Raw genomic sequence first — 27659 nt, 5'->3', positions numbered from 1 at the left:
GCGAAGTGAGTGCAAGAATTATCGTGGCATAAGTTTATTGAGTGTGGTAGGGAAGGTATATGGAAGAATTATTATAAAGTAAGAGAGATAGCAGAAGTCCTAGTAAGTGATGAACAGGGTGCCTTTAGGAGTGGCAGAGGATGTGTGGATCAAGTATTTGCAGTGAGGCAGATAGCAGAGGAGGCTTGTGAGATGGACCATAAGGTGTTTATGGCATTCATGGATCTGGAAAAAGCATAAGACAAAGCAGACAGAGAGGGATTGTGGAAAGTTTTGCACATGTATGGTGTAGACGGTAAGCTGCTAGGTACTGTAAAGAGTTTTTATGATGGTAGTGAAGCATGTGTAAAGGTTAATGGGGATCAAAGTGAATGGTTCATGAACAGTGTGGGCATGCGACAAAGCTGTGTGATGTCCCCATGGTTGTTCAATATATATGAGGCCCCTAATAACATAGTGTACCGAGCGCCACTGCAAGCGAAACCGAGTTAAGTATACCACCATGTAGCCCAAACCCTCTTTGATGTGGACAGCAACCATGAGGTACAGAAAGCAACTGGCATTAGGGTCCAAATTCCCCTTCTGTAACATGGTCTCACTGCCCGCTTCACCTCAGTGCGTCGACAAGCCTTCATGCTGGTCACAGCCTGTAACAAGTGCCTCCCAGCAACGTGTTGTCTGGTGTTACCAGATACTGGCATTTCTTTATGCTCACAGCCATGCATTTTTTTCATTGCATTATTAATTACGGTACCATTATTCTAACATAACGGAATATTCTAGCATAAAATTGCATGATTTTAAGGGTAAGTTAGCCATAATGTACAGACAATGGGAAAGGCAGAGAGCTCAGCAAGACATTGGCAACTGTGATCTGGGAATCTGTCGCGATGTGACAGTTTTTTGTTTACCAGCCGGCCTAGAACACTGCCTGGATTAACTGGCTATTTTCAGAACTGTTTTAGTGTTTTTTCTCATTGTCTCGAGAATATGAGTGACTCTAGTAGTGAGCAAAAAGCTGCTGGTCCTTCTCATAACAGAAAAAGAGCTTACTATTATTCCCAAATGGCTAAAATGAAAGATTTCTTTTTTTATAATGGTTTTAAATTTCTGAAAATAGTATTACATACATCTATTTTGCTTTTGTAAACATTTCCCATTGATATCTTTGGTTGGTTTGATTGTTAAAAATGCTTACTGAGAGTACGTTCTGTCTCTCAATAACCACACTGGAGAAAAACTCAGCTACTGTTGTACCTTTCAGAATGCTACTAATTTCTCTTCTATCAAGATTAGCATGACATGAAAGTTCGAACTTCAAGCTAAAATATAAAAAAAAGCACTAAAAAACATTCACTAGTTCCAAAGTTATGGCATTTTGAAAGTTACGCAACTTTAACTGCGTTTTTCTCCATTTTCAACATGTGGCGTTCAGTACACTATGTTATTAGGGGCCTCATATATGGATGGGATGACGAGAGAAGTAAAAACACGAGTAATGGAGAGAGGGATGGCGTTGGTAATGAATGGTGACAGACGGAATATCTCAAATTTGTTTAGGCTATGCAGAGTTTTGTTGACGTCTGTTGGCGTCGTGCCTTAGGAGTAAATGTAGAAAAGCGTAAACTGATGGTTATTGAGAGAGAAGGTGACTCCCAGTGTGATGTCATAATGAATGGAGAGAGACTGGAATTGGTGAGAGAGTTCAAATACTTGGGTACAGTGATAGAAAAGAGAGGAAAATGTGCATAAGAAGTTGAAAGTAGAGTGACACAGGGAAGAAAAGTAGCTGGTGCAATGAAGGCCTTGATATGAAAAAGAGGCTTGAGTGTTGCAGCTGCACGAGGCTTACAGGAGGGAGTGTTAGTGCCAACTTTAACATATGGGTGTAAGACTATGGTGTAGCATGAAAACAAAAAGTCAAGAGTAAGAGCAGTGGAGATGGGATTGCTGAGGAATGTATGTGGAGTACAGAGGGTGGATAGGATACACAATAATGTGATTCGTGAAAGGTGTGGAGTGAGGAAGTTGGTGGACACCAGAATCGAAGTGAGTGTCCTGAGATCGTATGGTCATGTGGAAAGAATGGATAACAATAAAGTGGTGAAAAAGGTATACCTGAGCGAATCTGAAAGAGGGAGGAGGCGAGGTAGGCCAAGGAGAAGGTGGAGAGATATGGTGGATGAGTGTTTGAGGAAGAGAAGTTTGGAAGTCGGTGAGGCTAGGGAACTGACAAGAGATCGAGCTGGCTAGAGGAATGTTGTGAGGAGAAGTGCATGATCAGGGATTTTGGCACCCCTTGTCAGCACGGCAGCGTCCGGATTGACTCAATCGGATACGTTTGTGTAAGGCTGCAGAATGTGGTGAATGTTTTCAGCATATCCGGTAGAGCCAGGATTCCAGGGGCTTGCATGATGAGTCAGTGGAAGTGTGGCCTATTGGATTGGGCAAGTTTGTACTGTCTGGACATTGCTACTCCTCACCCTGCCCTTGGGTGGGAAAGGGGGTCCGGATGATGATGATGATGATGATGATGATGATGATGATAAATATATATATATATATATATATCATTATAATGGTAAGTGGGGGTACCCAACATCTACTCAATGTAGGGATGCCTCATGGTCTCTACACTGAGTGACAAGCCAAATGGTTACCTGTACTCAGGAAACCACTTACTATGCTTGGTGGTAACCATTGAGGTTTTTGTCTGGGTTAAGTGTCCCCCAGACTCCCCTATCTAAAATTAATTCATCATGGCAAACGTTTCAGTGAGCCACAGAGGGACAAATACCTGCCCAGGGCCGCAACCAAATGGGCATATTCGCACGGCCATGTGGAATGTGAGAGGTGTGAATGAGGAAAGCTAAAGGGTGGAAGTGGTGAATGTGTTCAACAGTGTGAGATATGCCGTGATGGCACTGTGTGAAACAAAGATGAAAGGGTGTGAAGTGGAGGAGTGGGATGGTGTAAAGTGGCACAGTCATGCAAGAATGGGCAAGGATGATGCAGGGAAGAAGTTGTTTTGTTGATGAATGAAGTGTCACAGAAAGGAATGAGAGATTACGAACGTGTCCGCTCAAGATGTATGTATGTCAAGTTCAAGTTTGAGAAGGTAAAAATGGGAGTGATTGTAGCGTATGCACCGTGTGATGACAGAAGTGAAAGACAGAGAAAGACAGGTTTTGGGATGAGCTGGATGAAGCAGTGGGAGAAATGCCTAGGAGCTATAAAGTGATTGTAATGGGCAATATGAATGGAAAAGTAGGCACTGGACCTGAGGATGACATAATGGGTTATAATGGAGTGCCAAGAGAAAATAATACTGAGAAGCAACTAAAGGATGTGTGTCAGGAAAGGAAGTTATGCACATAAATATACATGGTACAGAGGGAAAGGGAATTGTGTTGAAAGGAGCCTGATTGATTACGTGCTCGTAGAGAGGTCGATGATGGGAATGCTTGCTGATGCGAGGGCTGTGAGAGGAAGATGTGGAGGTCTGTCAGATCATATGATTATGGTATGCAAGATCAAGCTGAGAGGAGTGAGGTGGACCAGGAGAGAGAGGAGCAGTCAGGGAGAAAGACTAAAAGTTGAGAAGCTGAGGATCAAAGAAATAGCAGATGAATACAGAGCCAAAGCAGGGGAGGAGTTAGAATCTGTGAACTGGCATGAAATGGATCGGGACAGCCTGTGGAATGCATATCGCAACTGCTTAGTCAGGAATGCTAAAGCGGTGTCTGGTAAGAGTAACAAAAAAGAAGAAAGGTATGGCATGGTGGGATGAAGAGGTTAAGAGAGCAGTCAAGAAAAGAGGAAGAAGTGGCTAGTGTGGTTACAGGATAGGGGTTCAATTCAAATTAGAACTGAATATACTGGGAGCAAGAAGCACATAAAGAGACTAATGAAGAAGAAAAAGAAGGAGGTAAATGATGCCCTAGGAAGAAAAATGAATATAAATTACTCTGAAAATAGGCAGTTATTCTGCAAAGAGGTGCGGAAATGTAGAAGCGAGAGTGGAAAAAAGTGTGATGGCGTGAAGGAGGTAAGTCGTAGATTATTAAGCCATGGGGATGAAGTAAGGACCAGATGGAAAGAATATTTTTAAAGCCTGATGAATGGAAATAGGGAAAGTAGAGCCACTGTAAACATGATTGGTTTTGGGGATGTGCAGGGAAGGAATGCAGTGCCAGGAAACATGACACATGCACAGGTGAAGAATGCTGTGAAGTGGCTGAAAAATGAGAAAGCAGCTGGGGTTGATGAGATGTATGCTGAGATGATTAACCCCTTAACCGCGGGGCATCACTTTCGTGACGCTTGGGAGCAAGGGATCATACCACCGGGCGACACTTTTGTGATTCTGCGTTATTTTGAATTTGCCCGGGCTTTCAAGTGGTGGCTTGTATCATCTATCAGTACTGCCAATGTCCAACACTAGTCAGCACTCCTAATCTCATCTGTACTCCCATCCATTGTTGACAATTTAGCCATTTCTCCCCGTCCTTGACTCCCCTCCCTACCTCCCCTCCATTACCCTATCCTCTCACCTGCCCGGCCGTGCTACGCTAAGTAAATCTTCCCTGGAAGATTTTTCACTGATTTCATCCACTGAAATAAGCCCTATGCCCTATTCTTATACCAAGCAATATATACAAGAAAGAAATAAGGTAAGTGAGAGTGCCATACACCTGGAATTGGCTAATTATCACCTGACAACACCTCACATGCACTCGTTCGCTAATTTTCGCTGTTTATTTCCCTTTGAAATATGCCGTATAATCTATTTTCGTAATAAAAATATACATAAGAAAGGAAGGGAGAAGCCTAAGTGATATTTACATTCACCTGGAACTACCTAATTATTGCAGGCCACCACACTGTATTCTACGCTAAGTAAATCTTCCCCGGAATTTTCCACTGATTTCATCCATTGAAATAAGCCCTATGCCCTATTCTTATACCAAATAATATATACAAAAAAGAAATATGGTAAGTGATAGTGCCATACACCTGGAATTGGCTAATTATCACCTGACAACACTTCACGTGCACTCGTTCGCTAATTTTCGCTGTTTATTTCCCCTTGAAATATGCCGTATAATCTATTTTCGTAATAAATATACATATAAGGAGAGAAGGGAGAAGCCTAAGTGATATTTACATTCACCTGGAACTACCTAATTTATTATGTATTGTCTTGGTTTCCTGCCAATCATTTCATTGCTATATATTAGCAGGTCTCACAGGGCTGAAGTTAGTAGTATTGCACTCACCCTAGCCAGGTGGCAGGAGGCCACTACTATCAGTTCACTGGCGTCTTTGATGGTGAGAGTACGTCTGATTCGCTCCTGCTAACTTCCGCCGCTTTTTACCCCCATGCAAAGGGCCCTGTGACCTTTACCCCCTAATAAACCTCGTGTGGAATGAGGTAAAGGGCTGACAATTGATAGAGAGTGACTATGATCTTTTTACTGAGTAAAACAGTGCAAGTGCAACTGTAAATAATGTGTAAACAGCAAGTGAAAGCAATTAATGTAAATATAAGTAAACAGTGGAAAATAGTTTTATAAGTTACTTCAAGTGAGAGTGCATAACACAGTGTAAATAAAATAGAAATGTAAATAATGTAATTAAAATAGAGAACGTAAATAGAAACGTAAGTGAGTGGTATTATAAGAATACGAGTATATATACTAGGAGTAATGAAAGTGAAAGTTTCACTCTAGCATGTATGAATACTATGAGTTATGAGAGTGAAGGTGAAAGTGACATTCACTCTCAATGCTAGTATACAGGACGAGAAAGTGAATGCTACGTATTTTACTGAAAGAAATTGAATCCCTACAGTGACAAGAAACTACTATTACTGAAGGAAACTTATGGATAAAGACTTTAGATATATATAAGTGTTATATAGTAACAGAAATATAAAGTGTGAGTGTTTTTATGAATAATAGACAACACTAGCAGCGAACGATCGGAAGTGGGATGGTCATACGCCCTCGTAATTTTCATAGCTTTCACAGTGTTTTTTTTTTGGGAGTATGGATTCCAAACTATTTCAATCATTGAACAGTGTTTCTAGTGATAATATCAGGCTGTGGTAATCATATTACGAGTTGTCGGGAAGTGTAAAGTGAAGACTTCGTTACCCAACTTCAGAGATCTCCACAAGTCCTACGGCACTCGACGAAGGCTCAACAAACACCCAAGGAGAAAGCTGAAGGTATGTGCCATAAGTACATGTGATTTTAATATTCTAGGACTAATAACTGATTTTTGGCAAATATTTTTAGAGAGTCTGTCGGAGCGCGAATATGCCCGCGGGAGCCGCAAGTCAAAGCAAAACAAGCCCGTGGTTTAAGGGTTAAGTGTTGTGGAGAGTGCAGAATGAAGTGCTTTTTGGAGATATGTAAGAAGGCATGGATGAGTGAAAATGTGCCAGCAGAGTGGTAAAAGGCTGTGACTGTACTCCTGTACAAAAATAAAGGTGGGCGAAGTGAATGCAAGAAATTTTTTGGCATAAGTTTATTTTATGTGGTAGGAAAGGTATATGGAAGAATTATTACAAAAGAAGTAAGAGTGATATCAGAAACCCTAGCGAGTGATGAAGAGGGTGGCTTTAGGAGTGGCAGAGGATTCGTTTTTGTTTTTCAAGGCTCCAACATGCTTGCATGCGTCGGCCTTGGTCACCTAATGGCGGCTCACCACGATGTTCAATCTATGGCAGCCTCCCTGTTCAGTCCCTTAACCCTGAGGTCGCACTTAATGACCTCATCCCTTCAGTCTATCCCTCGCAACCCAACCCCCAATATTAACTCTTCTCACTTTTTGCACCCAATTATCAACCCCCATCCTCTCGACATGCCAAAACCACCTAAATCTACCTTTCCTCATCACAACACCAATACACTCCAGTCCCATTCTACCTCTCTACATCTCAACTCTTCCAACATAAACCTAGCCCCCCCAGGCCTTGCACTCAGGGATGCACTGCACATCCACCTAATCATTGTCATTTCTGTACATTTAAGCCTGCAAATATCCTCTTCCTTTACTGCCCAGGTCTCACTACCATACAGCATTACACTCCTAACAAATGCTGGATACAAAGATCCCTTAGCACACAGGAAGAGCCCTGTCAATGTCAGGAGAGGCAACAGCTCCTTGAACTTCTTCCAACCACTCCTCACTCTAGCCACAAACCTGGCTCCTGCCTCACCTCCAGTGCATAACATGTCTCCCAAGTACCACACACTCAAAAGACTCACCAACAAGTTCAATCCTCTCACACCTGGCAATATCCACATGCTCTTCCTGACACACCGCACACTTGAAATCAGTATTATCTTGCTGCCTATCTCTAATACCACTACATCTCTTATGCACCCACTTATCACAGACACCGCACAAGATGGAAGTACTTCCCATGCCCTTGTGACAAATTGCACATGGCCACTCTTCCTCTTCTTTGATAGTACAGTACCATCCCCAGCCCTAGATACCATCACTTTTGTTTTACCTTCATTTACTCTTACGCCCTTGTGCCCCATACCATCTCGCCACTTTCTAAATCTTTCCTTCACCTCCCTTTCATTGTCTGCAACCAAAGCCAAATCATCAGCATACATCTCCCACAGGAGTCCATATCTGAAGTAAAGTGAGAAGGCTTCATGTACCATGATAAACAACAAGGGGCTCAAAACTGACCCCTGGTGCACACCAACATTCACGGAAAACTTATCATTTAAATCTCCATTCACCCGTACCTGGGTGTGAGCACCCACATACGTGGTCATAATGACCCTAACCAGCCACTCCTCAATCCCATGCTTTCTCATTGACCACTTCATCACCTCTCTAGGAACTCTTCCAAGGGCCTTCTCCAAATCAACAATAGCAAAATACAGTTCCCATCACTTTCCTATATATTTCTCCTGAAGCTGCCGAACAATGAATATGGCATCAGTGGTCCATTTGCCTGGCATAAACCCACACTGCATCTCATCAATATTCGCTCCTTCTCTAACCATACCTTCTAGAACCCTCTCCATTACCTTCATTATCTGGTATAAAAACTTATATGTCTTTATAATTTCCTCTTTCCAGGGCATCACCCTTCCCCTTGTACACATTTACAATTACACTCTTCAGCCAATCATCTGGGAATATACACTCATATGTAAACGTATTTCCCAGGTCAGTGACTAACCTCACTCCTATATCTCCAGAGGCTTTCAACAATTCAGCAGTCAACCCAGACACACCTGCTGCCTTCCCCGCCTGCATCCTGCCTATTGCCCCACTCACAGTAGCAGTGTCAATCAAAGGCCATAGGCCAAACACCGGATCTGCTGGCTCCAAACCTTCCTTGTCCCAGTCAAACTCCTCATTCAACAACCGGCTGTACTGCTCTCTCCATGCATCTTTAATATCCCCACTGTTCACCACAACTCTTTCTTCATCATTCTTCACACACTGTTCACCTATGATATCCCTGTTCTCGCTCTTCATCTGATCAGCCACCTTACAAATCATATTCTTCCCTTCCACACGATTTAAGTTAACAAGTAAAAGTCTCTGTGACTCAGAATTCGTCCTGTAAACCTCTTTTCTAGCCCTATTCTTGGCATCCAAGTATTCCTCTTTGTTCCCACCCTTCTTCCATTAATAGAAATGCTTTCTTTCTTTTTAACTGCAGCTTCTATACCTTCATCTCACCACCAAATCATTTTATGTCTTGGTGGGACTCTTGTCCATCCACATACTGAAGCAGTAACTCTCAAGAGGTTGGTCTTGAGGGCACTGTACTGTTCATTAACAATTCCGTCCACATCTCCCTGTTTGGTCACCATTCTCCTCATCTTACTAGATGAGTAGAAGGCATTCCTTACTGCTTGGTTTTTCAACTTCCACATATTCCTCCCCAGTGCATAGGTCCTCCTTTTCATCACACGCTCCTTAAGCACCATGTAACATATCAATAACTTGTGTTGCTCCACACACTCCTAGCTCCCTATAACTTTAAAATGTCTCACTAACTTCCTATCAGCCCTCCTGACCAGGAAATAGTCTATCTGGCTGCTATTTCCCCTAAACTCGTACATAATCAATCTACTCTCTCTTTTCCTAAAATGTGTGTTGCACACAATCATGTTCATTGCCTCCCCAAACTCGAGTATCCTTTCCCCACCCTCATTTCTTGTACCAAATGCACATCCCCCATGTACTCCATCATATCCTTGAGCTGCTTCACCTACATGACCATTTAAATCCTCCCCCCCCCCCAATAGTAAAATTTCTTCATCCCCCATACCACTTACTACACGTATTAAGTTATCTCAAAATCTATCCTTCTCTACCTCATCCAACCCTGCCTTTGGAGCATACGCCGACACAATTGCAAACACCACAAGTATATATATTATATATACATATATATATATATCAATCCATTTATCTATCTATATATATATATATATATATATATATATATATATATATATGTCCTCTGTGATACAGTGGTAGAGAGTGCGTTTTCGTACACGGGTGAGCCAGGGTTCGCACCCCGCCAGGGTAATAAACTTTGGGAGTGTTCACCCAGCCACATACTAGTTTGGCAGACACAAGGGGTGCTGTGGTTGAACCAGTGTTGCTTACTGTGAAGTATGCTTGCACCCAGTCAGCTTGCGCGGATCGACTACACTTGGTTCACAGACTACGCACGCATCCAAAGCCACTAAAACACTACTAGTACACTTACAAGCACTTCTCACCCTACATACAATCTCTACCAGACAGCCTAAGCCACTTGGTAGAGATACATAGGCTGTATCGTCCCGACTTCGGTCGGGATAGGCCAGTCCTGCAGTGGATACTCAAACGGCTGATGATATATATATATATATATATATATATATATATAGATAGACAGATAGATAGATAGATAGAGATAGATAGATAGATATGTATATATACAGTATACATATAAATCTCTCCTTAAAACACCTGCTCAGACAAATACAACAGAGTTCTGTTCAATAACAGTACTGGAAATTCACTGCTGTATGCTAAACTCTGTTGAGTGATACAGAATTAATATATCAACATCACTCCACACCACATCTAACAGACTAATTACATTGCTAACCTTCCTTCTGTTGCTGATGGTGTGAGGGCGGAGGTGAACGACAGGGTGACACAAATGGAAAGCTCTGCCGTCGCATTGACACTTGCTCAGGGTCATGCTCGATTGTCAGCTGAAGTACAAGTGGACACATTAATCTTCAGGTAATGATTCTATCTGTCTATCTATCTATAGCCAGACGCCTCAATCCCATACAGGGTGGCCACAAACAAATCGCCTCCACGTCGCCCTGTCCCCCACCATTTCACTGCCCTGCTCCCAACTCACATCCCACTCTCTCCTATACCTCTCCACCTCATCCCTCCATCTCATCCTTGGCCTCCCCCTCCCTCTCCCCCCCTCCACCTCACTCACATACACTCTCCTCGTCAGTCTCTCACCCTCCATCCTCTCCACATGGCCAAACCACCTCAGTGTGTTCCTCTTAATGCTTCCTATCACATCCACATCCACACCACAATGCTCCTTTATATCCTCATTTGTCAGTCTGTCTCTCCATGTGACTCCACAGGCTCCTCTTAAATAACTCATTTCCATTGCTCTTACTCTTGACTAGTGTCCTTCCAACAATGTCCAGGCTTCACTTCCTTACGTTAGAGTTGGTATCACAATACTGTCATGTAGCAACTTTTTCACTTCCATGCTCACTTCCCTGTTTCTTATCACTGCTTTCATGGATCCAGCAACCTTTCTTCCTTGTTGTACCCTTTCAAGCACTTCACCCTCCAAACTTCCATCCATACTCATCACACTCCCCAAGTACTTAAACGTACTCACATTTTCCATTTCCTCATCATTCAACCTCACTGTACATTCACTGACTTCACCTCTCTCAAAGACCATCATTTTACTCTTCCCTGCATTCACCTTTAGATTCCATTTCTTACACACTCTCCCAAACTCATCCACCAAGCCTTGCAGCTCCCCTTCATCTTCACTCAACAATACAGTATCATCTGCAAATAACAGTACAGGGAGTTTCCAAACACTACCCCCTCTTACCAGGACCACTCCAACATCCACTGCCCTACCTTGTACCTCTTTTATTACCCCATCCATGTACAGACTGAACAACCATGAAGACATGACACATCCCTCTTTCAACCCAACCTTCAAAGAGAAAAATTCACTCAGTCCACCATCCACACATACTGCAGCCTTAGCACCATCATACATACTCTTCACAGCATTCAGCAACTTCCCATCTACTCCATATATTATTAATACTTTTCACAATCCTTGTCTATCCACCCTGTCATATGCTTTCTCCAAATCCATGAAAGCCGCATACAACTTCTTTCCCTTCTCTAGAAACTTTTCCACTAAAGATCTAAGAATGAATATCTGATCTACACAACCTCTCTCCTTCCTATAGCCTCCCTGTTCTTCTCCAACTAATTCCTCTGTTCGTTCCCAAACTCTGTCATTAAGTATCCTACCATACACTTTTCCTATTACACTATGAAGACAAATGCCGCTATGATTACCACACACTTCTTTTTCTCCTTTTCCTTTGTACAAGGGAATAATTATACCTGACTTCCAATCCTCTGGGACTCTACCTTCCTCCTAGCCAATCGGCACATCTTCCACATCCATTCTACTACTATCTCTCCCCAGTGCTTCTGCATTTCACCACACACTCCATCAATTCCTGGGGCTTTCCCCAATTTGACTTTCTTCATTGCTTCCACAACTTCCATCCTACTGATTTCTTCCTGTCTTCTCACCTTCCTCCTTCTCCCAGCCATTCCCCAGCCACTTCTACTCGCATTCCTTCCATCCTCTATGTTCAACAATTCCTTAAAGTGTTCTCTCCATCTGCTCACTTTTTCTCCCTTCTCCACTAGTAATCTACCATTTTTATCTTTCACTCCCTTGCTAACTTCACTGCCACGCTGTCTTACTCTCTTCACAACTTTCCAGAACATTTTCTTACAGTCCCTCCACTTTACACTGAAATTCCTTCCAAATTCCTCATCAACTCTCTTCTTACTAATCTTTTCACCTCTCTCTTCCTTTCTACATATAACTCTCTCGTCCACCTCTCATTTTCTGCCACGCCCCTATTTCTCATCCATTCATTGTATGCTTTCTTCTTTTGTGCCACAGCCTGTCTCACCTCATCATTCCACCTCGCTGTTCCTTGCACCCCCCTTTGTCTTCTCTTCACCCCACACACCACATCACATGCTGGACATATTTCTTCTGTGAATATTTTGCACACACCTTGCATGTCCCCCACCTGCCCCAATTCATATTTACCCAATCGTTCCGCTACTTCTCTCTTATATTCTGCCATTTTCTCATCCTCTTATAACCTTTCCACTCTCCTTGCAACTACTCCTTCTTCCCGTCATTCCCTTCTTCTATTTCTCCATCTTACTTGGATCTTGATACTTGCCACCACCAAGTAGTGGTCAGAAAGTCCACTCCCCCAACCTCTTAAGCTCTTGCATCCATTACACATCTTCGCATCCTTTCATCCACACACATATAATCAATCATTGCCTTCCCTTCATTCAGTTCACCACCCACTCTTCTCATCACTCACCGTGCATACCTGTGGATTATCTTGTGCCTGAAGAGGGTATTGGCTATCACCAACCCCCTCCCGGCACAAGTGTCCACTAACGCACTGCCATTCTCATCTATCTCAGCAGGCACACCCCACTCACCAACAATGTAAATGTCCTTCACAGCAGAATACCTGCAGTAATGAAAATCAGCCATTAACTAACTATGCATAACAATATATCCTGATACTGAATGAAATAATCTGTAGAACAGAAAAAAAAATAGGACTAAAAATTATCGTAACAAAAAACTATTGTACATAATTATACTTGACAAGTAGGATATACACTGTATATATAATTATGATCTACCAAATAATACTGCAGCAACAAATGCCTTGTTGATATTACCTGTATAGAATCATTGGAACAGGCAATAAGATTCTCAATGTCCTGAATGCAATGATCCTCAACTGGACGACCATTCACTTCTAAGATTCTGTCTCCAACATGAAGGGACATTAAGTCTGCAGCCGAGTCAAGCCTAGACACCAGAGGAATTGCACAGTTAGTACAATAAAATGAAACTTTTTAAGTCAAAACACCACCATGTGTTTTCATTACTACTATACTTAACAGCAAAGGTGCATATGACTCAGGCTCATTTTAATTCATTATACAGTATATATATATATATATATACAGGGTGTCCCTGGAGTTATGTCAAAAACTTTGAGAAATGACAGATGAGAGAATTCTAAGCAAAAAATGTTATATGAACATGTGTCCAAATCTCAACCGTTACAGAGCTACAATTACTGATGACCTTATGGACGAAAATGGTCTCCTTCATAATTCACCCATAAGGTCATCAGTAACTGTAGCTCCGTAACGGTTGGAATTTGGACATATGTTAATATAAAATTTTTTCCTTAGAATTCCCTCCTCTATCATTTCCCAAAGTTTTTGACTTAACTCCCAGGACACCCTATATATATATATATATATATATATATATATATATATATATATATATATATATATATTTTACTAAATCTGATTTAGTAGCTATTTGTAATGTAAAAAAAAAAGAAGTATATTTAAAGTGAATAAATTCTTTCAGACATATATTAAGGATGCTTATTATGCTAAAACATTTCCTATAAACAGTTCTGGTTTCATATAAGAATAATTCTGTAATAATATCCATCACACACTGCATATTCAGTCATCATTATTTCACAGTAAACTTACTTCATTCATTCATCATTTATCATCCAATCCAACATTGCCCCATGAGAAGGGTAGGAGCCCAGGGCTAGGCAAGTTGGTCCTGGCATTAAAGATGAGAGTGACCAGCCTCACTCATCCCTGAATGGCATTACGTGAGCAATAAACCCCAACCACTCCTTGGATGTAAACCTTCACTGGCTCAATCCAATTGGAGCTCCGTAATTACCCACTAAACCACCAGGCGCCAAAATTTGGTTATATGGTTACCACCTAGCACAGTAAATGATTTCCTGGTGTACAGGAAACCATTTGGCTTGTCACACAGTGTAGAGTCACCCACAGGCAGAAGGAAGAGGAAAGAATGAAGAAACATAAGACAAAAGAGGGAGTGTAAAGTCACCCGCAGGCAGAAGGACGAGGAAAAAATGAAGGAAAGAAAAACAGAAGAGGATGGAAGGAAAGAATGATGGAAGAGAGGAAAGGGCAGACACCCGAGAGCAGCACTACATCGAGTGAGTGGATGGTGGGTTCAGTATTGAAAATAATTACAGTACAGTATCAAAAACTATGCATTCATACATAAATGATACCAAACCAAGCTAAAACTTATTAATATTTCAGTTTCAAATCTAAGCAGTATCATGGCAAAAAATAAACAAAAATTTTACCATCTGAATATAACATCAGTGCAAATTAGCAAAAGCACTGCCAGACGTGCCAAACAGAATTAGGTGATTCCATTACAAGAGTTCCAGATGAATCTGAAGATTAAGTATTATTTCCTACAACACAGCAAGGAAGCCCACACCAATGTATACCGTGACAAGCATGTCAAAATGGCAAAAATTCTGCACAACAGTACAGTAGTTGACTTATGTTGGAAAAAAAAAAAAAGCTTAACCTAAGTACAATAATGTTCACTAACATTTTCTGAATAATGAAATTTTAGTTCCTTAATACTATTAACAGATTGACTGAACTGCTGTATTTTCATTAATAATTATCTGATTATCAAAACAGACTTAGCTGTAACAAGCACAATGGATATTATCAAGGAATATTTATTCCTCTGTATGGCAAGAATTTAAAGAATACAACATATAGATGACAGAAGTTTTCAGGATATTAAAACTGATATATTTAAACGATGATATTACTGTACTGACTGAGTTTCTTAAGGGTCAATTATAGAGATAACAGTAAATCTGAGTTACATATATGATCAGACATTGTTATTCATCTATTGCCATCCTGATAACTGCAAAGCTGATATTTTTTCCTGACTCATTCACAGTCAGTGAGAATAAATATATTACTTAGCAACTCTTTCAAAACTTTAGTCACCTATGTGACTTCACAGGTGCCAATTACAGTACAGAGATGCCTTGAGTAAACTCTTTCTTGCCTACAAGAGGTGTGCTCTATGTAGTGGAAGCAACATACCTCTTGTAAATAACTATCACGGTCAGATGCAGAAAATTCATCACAATATGATGGTTTAAGGTTCCATGCAATTCTTAAATCTATGAACTACTTTTTTACGATGCCATTGGTTCCTCAGAAGGCCTATATAATAAAATGCAATGGCATGTTACTGAAAGTAATTATTCAAAAAAGTATTTTGTATATATTTTCACATAATTTGACAGAAGTAATGATTATTTTTAATTACATGTGAACAATGCAAGCTGCACTGAAATTACTGTTCTGTGAGATTTTTTTTTTTTTTTTTATGCTAGGAAGAAGGAACCAAAGGCCATGAGCCCGCAATAACAGTTCCCTCCAAGAGAAAAACAAAGTACAATAGAGAGCCAAATTCAAGATCCGATCATTTCGAGATGCCTGGACACACTGCGTTTGAAAGACTGAAGATCATAGGCAGCAGGAAATACAGACAGAGGGAGACACTTCCAGAGTTGACCTGTTGCATAAATGAAAGACTGGGAGTAACAGTTAACTCTAAGAGAGTTGGACAGAAAAGGGATGAGAGTTTGCTGCAAGACGGGTGCTACGCGCCCGTCGTAGAGGTGAAGGAATGCATGCAGACAGTTCAGAGGAGCAGTGACCATTAAAGTAGCGATAGAAAAGGGATAAAGATGCAACAGTGCGGCAAAGAGACAGATGTTGAAGGGAGTCAGTAAGAGGAGGAGAGTTAATGAGACAAGAAGCCTTTGACTCCACCCTATGGAGAAGAGCTGTAAGTGGGGAGCCTCCCCACACATGAGAGTTGTACTCCACACAGGGGCGGATAAAACCCCTGTATAGAGTTAACAATTGTGCAGGGGTAAAGAAAGAACGGAGTCGGCTTAGCACACCCAATCTCTTGGAAGCAGATTTTACAAGAGATGTAATATGATCTTTCCAAGATAAGTCCCGAGTAAATGAAACCCCAGGCATGTTCAAGGATGATGCAGGATTAAGCTGAATATTATTAAACATTAGTGGGTATACCTGTGGAAGAGTTTGTCGGGTTGATAGGTGTAAGAACTGAGTCTTAGATGCATTAAAAACAACCATATTATTTTTACCCCAGTCAGAGATACGAGCCAAGTCAGACATTAGGTGTGCTATAGCCTCATCCCTTGTTTGTTGAAGTAACTGCTGAGATGGGCGTTGCGGGAACCAAATGGAGAGGTGAAGGGTGGAGTCATCAGCGTATGAGTGGATAGGGTTAGATGTACAGCTTAGAAGGTCATTGATGAATAAAAGGAAGAGAGTTGGTGATAGGACAGAGCCCTTAGGAACACCACTGTTGATAGACCTAGGAGAAGAACGATGGCCGTCTACAACAGCAGCTATAGAACGACCAGAAAGGAAGCTAGCGATGAAGGCACAGATAGAAGGATAGAAACCGTAAGAGGGCAGTTTGGAAATTAAAGGTTTATGCCAGACTCGATCAAAAGCCTTTGAGATGTCAAGTGCAATGGCAAAGCTTTCACCAAAGTCCCGAAATGAGGATGACCAGGAGTCTAAAAGGTAGGTGAGAAGATCGCCAGTGGAGAGTCCCTGACGGAACCCGTACTGACAATCAGAAAGAAGGTTATGATAGGAAAGACGCCTTAAAATTTTTCTATTGAGAATTGACTCAAAAACTTTTGAAATACAGGAAGTTAAAGCAATTGGACGATAGTTGGAGGGTTGGGAGTGATCACCCTTCTTTGGGACTGGCTGAATGATAGCAAACTTCCAGCAAGAAGGAAAGGTACAAGTTGACAGAGATGACAACCTTCTCCCCAAAACTTTCCAGAACACATGAAATGTGGTCTAATATTATTAAAATTAAACCTGGCTTTGATTTTTTAATGAAATAAATATAGGTTTATCAAATTATACTTGTTTAAAACTTTATGAAGTAATAAATCATGGCTTCAGCTGAGCAACTGTAATAAAACAGGTAACTGGCATGTCTTAAAGTATCAAGAGCATGCTTCCTCCCAAGGCCAGAGGCTGGGAAAGCACGACAAAGTTAACAATATGAATGCAATTTACCACATTTTAAGCTGACAGATTGTCACAAACATCAAGCCTGGCCCATCATCGTCTTAAGTCCTGATCCGAAAACCAAACTAACATAATACAGCTATGTCACTCCCTTATTTCTCAGCTGATAAAAGACCATGAGATTACTGGACAAACTGTTATGGAGTGTTCTAAGAAGTGAAAGTTTTTTATGTAATTCCTGGATAATTACCTACATTGAGTCTTAAATCACTAAACGTCTTGTCCCGTGAATTATGTTAATCCTTGCGGCAATACAGTCCACCATTCTCCATCACTGGACATACCTGTTATACTTCTGACTTAAAGGTCTGGGTGACAGACATTGCTTCTGAGGCAACTTTAGCGCAATATTATAATGCTTCTAAGTAATGATGATATAGACTGTTTCAGTATATGATCTGTATTGATGTGTACTTATTGCTAAAACCAAGAGTTTTTTATGCACATATTTATCTCTATAACTGACCATTGTGCCCAACTTTTAGTTCCAGACTATTTGTTGATATATACAATATGGTTGCCCTACGTAATAATATATTACAGGTAAAGTATGTAATTTCTTTTATATACAACCATCTACTAATAAATAATTACTTGAGAAAAAGAAAGTGCTTTGCCATCATTCAGTCATGGAAATCTACGTGCAATGGAACTAACTGCTAAACAAATAAAACAATATAAAAATGCTATAGCAAACAATTAAACAATGCCACACATACAAGACAGACAAGATTAGGTTTCAGTTTGAAGCTCCACACTGGTAATAATTGAGTATTACAATAAAACAAAGATAACAAGGGAGTGTTTCAAAGTGAAATGAGAAAAGCAATGGTGCATATATTTAGACACTTATAATATTAGCTAACACAATCAGTATCATGCCCCTTAAATTTCAAATTAACCTTCCTACCGTCATCCCAACACTAGGAGAGCTATTTTTCAGTAAGTTCAGTGGATGCCCTGGAAAAAGAAATTACACCTTGAAATTATTCAACATGCAAATACAATGGCTAAAAACACAAAACACAATTTATGGCAGATATATGTACACAAAAAAGATTTTAAAAACATGCAATGAAAAAAGTAACAAAAAATGTATGGGAAAGGTGTGCTCAAAAGACGTATGTGGTGTGCAACAGGACTAGTTCAGTGCATTCCACTCCTACCAGCAACATATCCCACAGTGCATAAGTGAAAAAAAAAAAAAAAAATACAGTATACAATACTGCATAATCAATAAAACAAACAGGAAGTCATACTCAGAGACAATTCTATAATGATTGCAGACATCTGATACTGTCTGAGGACAAAACTGGCACAGCTCTAAGCAGGATGAATGAACAAGTTCTCATTACTGACAAGATGTGCACTTATTACACTGATAGTTTATACAGTGTATATACATTATATATACATATACATATAATATATATACACACACATATATAATTATATATATATATATATATATCAGCCTCTGTGGTACAGTGGTAAAGTGTGCGTTTCGTACACGGGTGAACCAGGGTTCGTGCCCCACCAGGGTAATAAACTTTGGGAGTGTTCACCCAGCCACGTACTGCACTGGCGGACACAAGGGGTGCTGTGGTTGAACCAGTGTTGCATACTATTAAGTATGCTTGCACCCAGTCGGCTTGCGTGGGCCGATTACACTTGGTTCACAGACTACACACACATACAAAGCCACTCCAACACTACAATTACACTTACAAGCACTTCGCACCCTACATACAATCTCTACCAGACAGCCTAAGCCACTTGGTAGAGATACATTGGCTGTATCGTCCCGACTTCGGTCAGGATAGGCCGGTCCTGCAGTGGATACTCAAACGGCTGATGATGATGATATATATTTATATATATATATATATATATATATATATATATATATATATATATATATATATTTCAAACCAACCAAACAGATGGCCTACTCTGATATGGTCTGCAGCAAGGTGTAGGCAAAACATATATATATATATATATATACACACACACACACACACATAAATACAGTACCCTCACGTCCAAAACACGTTTGTCCAGCACGATTCGCGTCTGGCACGGAGAGCAAAATTAGTACGATTTAATACGAATTAATTACTGTACTGCAACACGGGTGCATTATCATAAAACGGATGGAGCTCCGAGAAGTGGGCGAAATCCGCGGAGTTCGCCTCTAACACGATCACCCCCAGTCCAACATGGTCATACTGGAAATTCCCGTGATGTTGACGGCCAATCAAAACTTCCGATCAAGTAGCCTCCCCTGCCCGCTATCGTGACGTGATCGTGATGTCCCCCAATTAAAAACGCTTCTGCTCTCATGTGATGTTTTGTTTAAATTTCTCCCGCCACAGCGCCACTCAGTGGCATAATTCACATTGGAAGGTGCTTTTTTTCTCGCCGCATTTTCTGCCCTTGCTACTGCATTTTACCCTGCTCACGATGCCTAGAGAGCCTTCTGAGAACCCCAAGAAGCGGCGGCCCCTCCCTCGGGCCACCAAGCTAGAAATCATCGAGAGGAAGAAGAAAGGGGAGAGGAAAGTGGACATCGCCAAGGCCTACAAAGTGAATGAAGCCAGCGTGGACAATAATAAAAAAGACAAGATCCTGGCAGCAGTGAAGGCTTACAGAGTGCTAGGACAGGCAGAAGCAGAACCTTCCATGGATGTGGACGAGGATAGTGATTCTGAGTGTGATTTCGAAGGATTTATGAGGGAGACTGACGAGGAGCAGCAGCCATTAACCGCTAGTGATGCCAGCAACCATCCTCCGGGGACCCAGTAGGACTACCTACAGCCTCGGATACCACCTTTCATTCCGAGCAAGCCCACCAACACTATCCTAAAAGGTTAGTTATCATTCATAGTACAGTACCCTTTATTATAATTACAGTAGTACCAATATATGTATAGGTATATGGTAGGTATTTAGGGTGACTTTTCCTAGAGTTGCTGACATAATTAATTTTTCCCCATAAGCTCTGTTGTTTGTCCAACACGGGACCCGTGCATGACAATATTATCGTGTTGGACGTGGGGGTACTATATATATACATACATACATACATATATATATATATATATATATATATATATATATATCTATTGCCAGACGCCTCAATCCTTTACGGGGTGGCCACAAACAAATCGCCTCCACGTCGCCCTGTCCTCCGCCATTTCACTGCCCTGCTCCTAACTCACACCCCCCTCTCTCATATACCTCTCCACTCCATCCCTCCATCTCATCCTTGGCCTCCCCCTCCCTCTTCCCCCCTCCACCTCACTCACATACACTCTTCTCGTCAGTCTCTCACCCTACATCCTCTCCACATGGACAAACCACCTCAGTGTGTTCCTCATAATGCTTCCTATCACATCCACATCCACACCACAATGCTCATTTATATCCTCATTCGTCAGCCTGTCTCTCCATGTGACTCCACAGGCTCCTCTTAAATAACTCATTTCCACTGCTCTCACTCTTGACTTGTGTCCTTCCAACAACGTCCAAACTTCACTGCCATACATTAGAGTTGGTATCACAATACTGTCATGTAGTAACTTTTTCACTTCCATGCTCACTTCCCTGTTTCTTATCACTGTTTTCAAAGAACCAGCAACCTTTCTGCCCTGTTGTACCCTTTCAAGCACTTCACCCTCCAAACCTCCATCCTTACTCATCACACTACCCAAGTACTTAAACATACTCACATTTTCCAATTTCTCACCATCCAACCTCACTGTACATTCACAGACTTCACCTCTCTCAAAGACCATCATTTTACTCTTTCCTACATTCACCTTTAGATTCCGTTTCTTACAAACTCTCCAAAACTCATCCACCAAGCCTTGCAACTCCCATTCGTCTTCACTCAACAACACAGTATCATCTTTTTTTTTTTTTTTTTTTATGCGAGGAAGAAGGAACCAAAGGCCATGAGCCCGCAGTAACAGTTCCCTCCAAGAGAAAAACAAAATACAATAGAGAGCCAAATTCAAGATCCGATCATTTTGAGATGCCTGGACACACTGCGTTTGAAAGACTGGAGATCATAGGCAGGAGGAAATACAGACAGAGGGAGACAGTTCCAGAGCTGACCTGTTGCATGAATGAAAGACTGGGAGTAACGGTTAACTCTTGCATTAGAGAGTTGGACAGAAAAGGGATGAGAGTTTGCTGCCAGACGGGTGCTACGCGCCCGTCGTAGAGGTGGAGGAATGCAAGCAGACAGTTCAGAGGAGCAGTGACCATTAAAGTAGCGATAGAAAAGAGATAAAGATGCAACAGTGCGGCGAAGAGACAGAGGTTGAAGGGAGTCAGTAAGAGGAGGAGAGTTAATGAGACGAAAAGCCTTTGACTCCACCCTATTGAGAAGAGCTGTATGTGGGGAGCCTCCCCACACATGAGAGTTGTACTCCACACAGGGGCGGATAAAACCCCTGTATAGAGTCAACAATTGTGCAGGGGTAAAGAAAGAGCGGAGTCGGCTTAGCACACCCAATCTCTTGGAAGCAGATTTTACAAGAGATGTAATATGATCTTTCCAAGATAAGTCCCGAGTAAATGAAACCCCAAGCATGTTCAAGGATGATGCAGGATTAATCTGAATATTATTAAACATTAGTGGGTATACCTGTGGAAGATTTTGTCGGGTTGATAGGTGTAAGAACTGAGTCTTAGAAGCATTAAAGACAACCATATTATTTTTACCCCAGTCAGAGATATGAGCCAAGTCAGACATTAGGTGTGCCATAGCCTCATCCCTTGTTTCTTGAAGTAACTGTTGAGATGGGCGTTGCGGGAACCGAATGGATTGGTGAAGGGTGGAGTCATCAGCGTATGAGTGGATAGGGTTAGATGTACAGCTTAGAAGATCATTGATGAATAAAAGGAAGAGAGTTGGTGATAGGACAGAGCCCTGAGGAACACCACTGTTGATAGATCTAGGAGAAGAACGATGGCCGTCTACGACAGCAGCTATAGAACGACCAGAAAGGAAGCTAGCGATGAAGGTACGGATAGAAGGATAGAAACCGTAGGAGGGCAGTTTGGAAATTAAAGATTTATGCCAGACTCGATCGAAAGCCTTTGAGATGTCAAGTGCAATGGCAAAGCTTTCGCCAAAGTCCCGAAAGGAGGATGACCAGGAGTCTGAAAGGTAGGTGAGAAGATCGCCAGTGGAGCGTCCCTGACGGAACCCATACTGACGATCGGAAAGAAGGTTGTGATAGGAAAGATGCCTTAAAATTTTTTTATTGAGAATTGACTCGAAAACTTTTGAAATACAGGACTGCAAACAACAGTACAGGGAGTTTCCAAACACTATCCTCTCTCACCAGGGCCACTCCAACATCCACTGCCCTACCTTGTATCTCGTTTATTACCCCATCCATGTACAGATTGAACAACCATGGAGACATGACACATCCCTGTTTCAACCCAACCTTCAAAGAGAAAAATTCACTTAGTTCACCATCCACACGCACTGCAGCCTTCGCACCATCATACATACTCTTCACAGCATTCAAAAACTTCCCATCTACTCCATATATTATTAATACTTTCCACAATCCTTGTCTATCCACCCTGTCATATGCTTTCTCCAAATCCATGAAAGCTGCATACAACTTCTTTCCCTTCTCTAGAAACTTTTCCACTAAAGATCTAAGAATGAATATCTGATCTACACAACCTCTTCCCTTCCTAAAGCCTCCCTGTTCTTCTCCAACTAATTCCTCTGTTCGTTCTCTAACTCTGTCAATAAGTATCCTACCATACACTTTTCCTATTATACTAAGAAGACAAATGCCACTATGAATACCACAAACTTCTTTTTCCCCTTTTCCTTTGTACAAGGGAATAATTATACCTAACTTCCAATCTTCCGGGACTCTACCTTCCTCGCAGGCCAATCTGCACATTTTCCACATCCATGCTACTACTATCTCTCCTCCATGCTTCAGCGTTTCACCACACACTCCATCAATTCCTGGGGCTTTCCCCAATTTAACTTTCATCATTGCTTGCACAACTACTATCCTACTGATTTCTTCCTGTCTTCTCACCTCCCTCCTTCTCCCAGCCATTCCCCAGCCACTTATACTCGCATTACTTCCATCCTGTATGTTCAACAATTCCTTAAAGTGTTCTCTCCATCTGCTCACTTTTTCTCCCTTCTCCACTAGTAATCTACCATTTTTATCTTTCACTCCCCTGCTAACCTCACTTCCACCCTGTCTTACTCTCTTCACCTCTTTCCAGATCATTTTCTTACAGTCCCTCCACTTTACACTGAAATTCCTTCCAAATTCCACATCCACTCTCTTCTTACTAATCTTTTCACCTCTCTCTTCCTTTCTACATATAACTCTCTCTTCCGCCTCTCGACTTCTTCCACGCCCCTATTTCTCATCCATTCATTATATGCTTTCTTCTTTTGTGCCACAGCCTGTCTCACCTCTTCATTCCACCACGCTTCCTCCACTTCTCTCTTATACTCTGCCTTTTTCTCATCCTCTTGTAACCTTTCCACTCTCCTTGCAACTACTCCTTCCTCTCGTCTTTCCCTTCTTCTATTCCTCCATCTTAATTGGATCCTAATTCTGGCCACCACCAAGTAGTGGTCAGAAAGTCCACTCCCCCAACCTCTATAAGCTCTTGCATCCATTACACATCTTCGCATCCTTTCATCCACACACACATAATCAATCATTGCCTTCCTTTCATTCAATTCACCACCCACCCTTCTCATCACTCGCCATGTATACCTGAAGAGGATATTGGCAATCACCAACCCCCTCCCAGCACAAATGTCCACTAACGCACTGCCATTCTCATCTATCTCAGCAGGCACACCCCACTCACCAACTATTCCATCCACCTTCACATTCCCTACTTTACCATTCATATCACCGATCAAAAACACTCTCTCATTCCTTCCAAATTTTTCCATGCACACTTCCACATTTGTCCAGAACTCTTCTCTCACTCTGCTAGCACGATCTTGCGTTGGCGCATACACACACACAATCGCCCACATTTGTATTCCAACTTTCAACTTTACCAACAGAATCCTTGACCCAACTGATCCATACTGTCTTATGCTCTTCTTCCATCTTTTACTCACAACTATACATACTCCTTCCTTTGCCCTCTCATTCTCACCTACTCCAGCACATATACCCCATCCATACTCCCATTCTCTCACACTTTCTCCTCTCCATTTTGTTTCAGTTATTCCACATACATCCACTTTCACACTCTCAAGCACCTGGACAATCTCTCTCTCTTTCACCTCATCATTTGCTCCTCTTACATTCCATGTAGCCATTACCAAGTCCTTTGTCCAGTCCTGGGTCGTCACACACACACACACACACACATATATATATATATATATATATATACACACATATATGCATATTTAATAATGACTGCACTGATGTTTCTAGCAATCCACTGACATAAGTTATTCTTAAGCACTGTATTATATTGTTTTTTCAAAGGCTGCACTATTACAAAATAATTTTAACCAATGACTGACACAGAGTAGGCTATTATAATGGCAATCTCCTGCCTTCAAGTTTACTTGGATAAGAAATGATCTTAGACAAAGTAGTTTATCAAAAATGCCAATTTCTAACCTGAGAAGCATGACTAATGGGCAAACTGCAATCATCACTTAATAAATCAATTATTTCATTTAGTTTTTTGTGACTAGTTTCTACAAACAAGTTATTATACTGTATTGTAATAAGAGCAAAAGTTAATTTCTGCAATATGAAGATAAAATTTAAACCTGGTAGTACCACTTGTAACATGATATTCCTATATAAATTTCAAATGTTACTTTTGGTCTTTTACTTCCTGTTAACCAAAGGATCTTAGCAGCAGCATTACTGTGGGCAAACTTCAACAAACAATTAGGAATCATCTGTTAATGATGAACTACCCTATTACCACTTGTACATGTAGTTCTGTGGAACTAAGCAAATCCAATTATCACATTTTTAATCACATAAGAAATCCCATTTTGTGCAGCTCCACACTACACTGTCAACTGTTTCTGAATATGGCTGTTGTATCACTACAGTAAACACGATGCATGCAACAAAATATGCCCTTATTTCAAATTACTTTATACAAGTATACTTACTGTTTTAACCTTTGTTTGAGAGATGGAACACTGAAACACAGGGATCAATGTTAATCTTTTACATTATGTCATACAAAAAGGATTAAAAAAATAAAATCCTTCAGCCTGCATACCAACACCTCTGTTAATTTGGAAACACTAATCTGTTTACACAATCACCATCTCTATTAGTATTGTTAATCTTAAGAAAAACACCTAAAGCAAATACACACATATACAGTATATATATATATATATATATATATATATATATATATATATATATATATATAAATATATATATATATATATATATATATATATATATATATATATATATATATATATATATATATATATAAAATATATATATATATAAAATATATATATATAATATATATATATATATATATATATATATATATATATATATGTGTGTGTGTGTGTGTGTGTGTGTGTGTGTGTGTGTGTGTATACAATATATATACATTATGCCAGAGAGCAGATGGGTGGAGTTGTACCACTCGAAAAGAAAATTGTTGTGACTACAGTCAAATATCCTATTCATCTAACTTTAATCAGACACCTTAATCCCATAAGTGGTGATCACAAACAAACTGTCTCCATTTTGCTTCACTCCCCCCCAACTTACACCCCCCTCTCTCATATATCTCCATACTCTGTTGAATATACCAGATAAGTAATGAAATTATAATCCAAAACACTTATTCTACTCTTATACAGAATAAGTCTGCTGAGTGTTGTAGGGAAAAATGGAAATCAGTCTTGAACATCCTCCTTGGTCTGGTTCCAGTGACCTGATTCTATGGTACTGTAATCTGGTCTAGTCCCAGTTCTATCAATTTTTGAGGCTAAGCCCAGTTGAACTTATTCTGGAAATCCAATCCAGTTAATTAACTCCAATGAAATTTTCCCATGTTCTGGCAATAAAAAGGGCACTAGAGGCAGATATATGAAAATAATGATTATCTGGGAAAATCCAGTAATAGTCTCCCCATCCAGTTCCAATCTGGTTCCAGCCGATAGGCAAATTCCAGCTGGTAATTTTATCTGGTCTCAGCTCTTGTGGCAGTAAGATATGCTGGCAACAGTGAGTGTAAGTGTTAAATATATCAGAACATTTACTGAGTGACTGACTGGTTTCTTAAGTGGTATGAAATGTGTAAATCATATACAGTATTTTAGTTAGGCAGGTAGTAAACAAAGCATGCAGTACAGATGATAAGACCATCATCATCTCTGACGCCTTGCTCCCTCCTAAGAACCCTCAAATAGAGGATGGCTGAAACAAACTGTGTCTAGGTTATTTTGTTTTCTCAGGTTTCACTCACTCTCATCACCCCTCTTGTTCTATCTTGTATCTCACTTAAGCACTGTTTCACTTCCCTCCTCCACACCATACCTATTTTCTTTTATAACCTGAATTAATTCAGAATCTATAATGACCTGAATCAGTCTAATGGACCCAAGTGCTCTGGAAGGATGTACATTTAATTATATGCCCAAACTGATTTGCATGGTTAACACTGCTAAAATGAACTACAAAACCTTGAATAGATATGCAGTAAAGGACCAGAATGAGCAGACCTGACATTTCATCAACCGATATAAATGAAACTGAAGTTGTCTGACTGGAACTGCACCTGCCTGAATGGATGTTAAACAGCTTGAATGGACATAAACTGATACAGCTATGCTTGAAGTGACTTAATGGACCTGACTTGATCCATGTTATCCCAACTGGATGTGAAAGACCTGAGTAAATCTAATAGGACCTGAATGGAGTTAACTAGAGATGAAAGGCCATGAATGGACCAGGATTGATGTGAGCAAGCTTGAATGGCTGTGAAGGACTTGGATAGACCTATGTGGCCTGAATGGGGGTAAATCAACCTAACTTAGCTTGAATGACCATAAATTGTTGAGAAATAAACCTGAATGGACTTAACTAGACCTAATGTCCATGAACTGGTCTAAATTGATGTAACAACCTACATGATCTGACTTGTTAGTGGACCTAAACTGAACATAATGGTCCAAACTGATCTGATAATGGTCTAAAAATCAATCATCATTG

At 40.7% G+C, this 27659-nt stretch overlaps 1 protein-coding gene across 1 annotated transcript in view; it reads right to left on the bottom strand.

Moving 5' to 3' along the window:
- Positions 1-27659, bottom strand: part of LOC145398956 (LIM domain kinase 1-like) — a 102123-nt gene that overhangs the window by 58562 nt on the left and 15902 nt on the right. Inside the window, exons 7-9 of the mRNA XM_080271690.1 lie at positions 25583-25612; positions 13081-13213; positions 10157-10265 (exon numbers count right to left, since the gene is read on the bottom strand). Coding sequence (XP_080127816.1) covers positions 10157-10265; positions 13081-13213; positions 25583-25612 — 272 coding nt within the window. The remainder of the gene's footprint in view (positions 1-10156; positions 10266-13080; positions 13214-25582; positions 25613-27659) is intronic.

This window comes from Coenobita brevimanus, chromosome 47 (genome assembly GCF_032717465.1).
Source record: "Coenobita brevimanus isolate Jiangsu-jjx chromosome 47, ASM3271746v2, whole genome shotgun sequence".
Classification (NCBI taxonomy): domain Eukaryota; kingdom Metazoa; phylum Arthropoda; class Malacostraca; order Decapoda; family Coenobitidae; genus Coenobita; species Coenobita brevimanus.
Note: the sequence above shows the minus strand (reverse complement) of the source record. Positions and strands in the feature narration are given on the sequence as shown.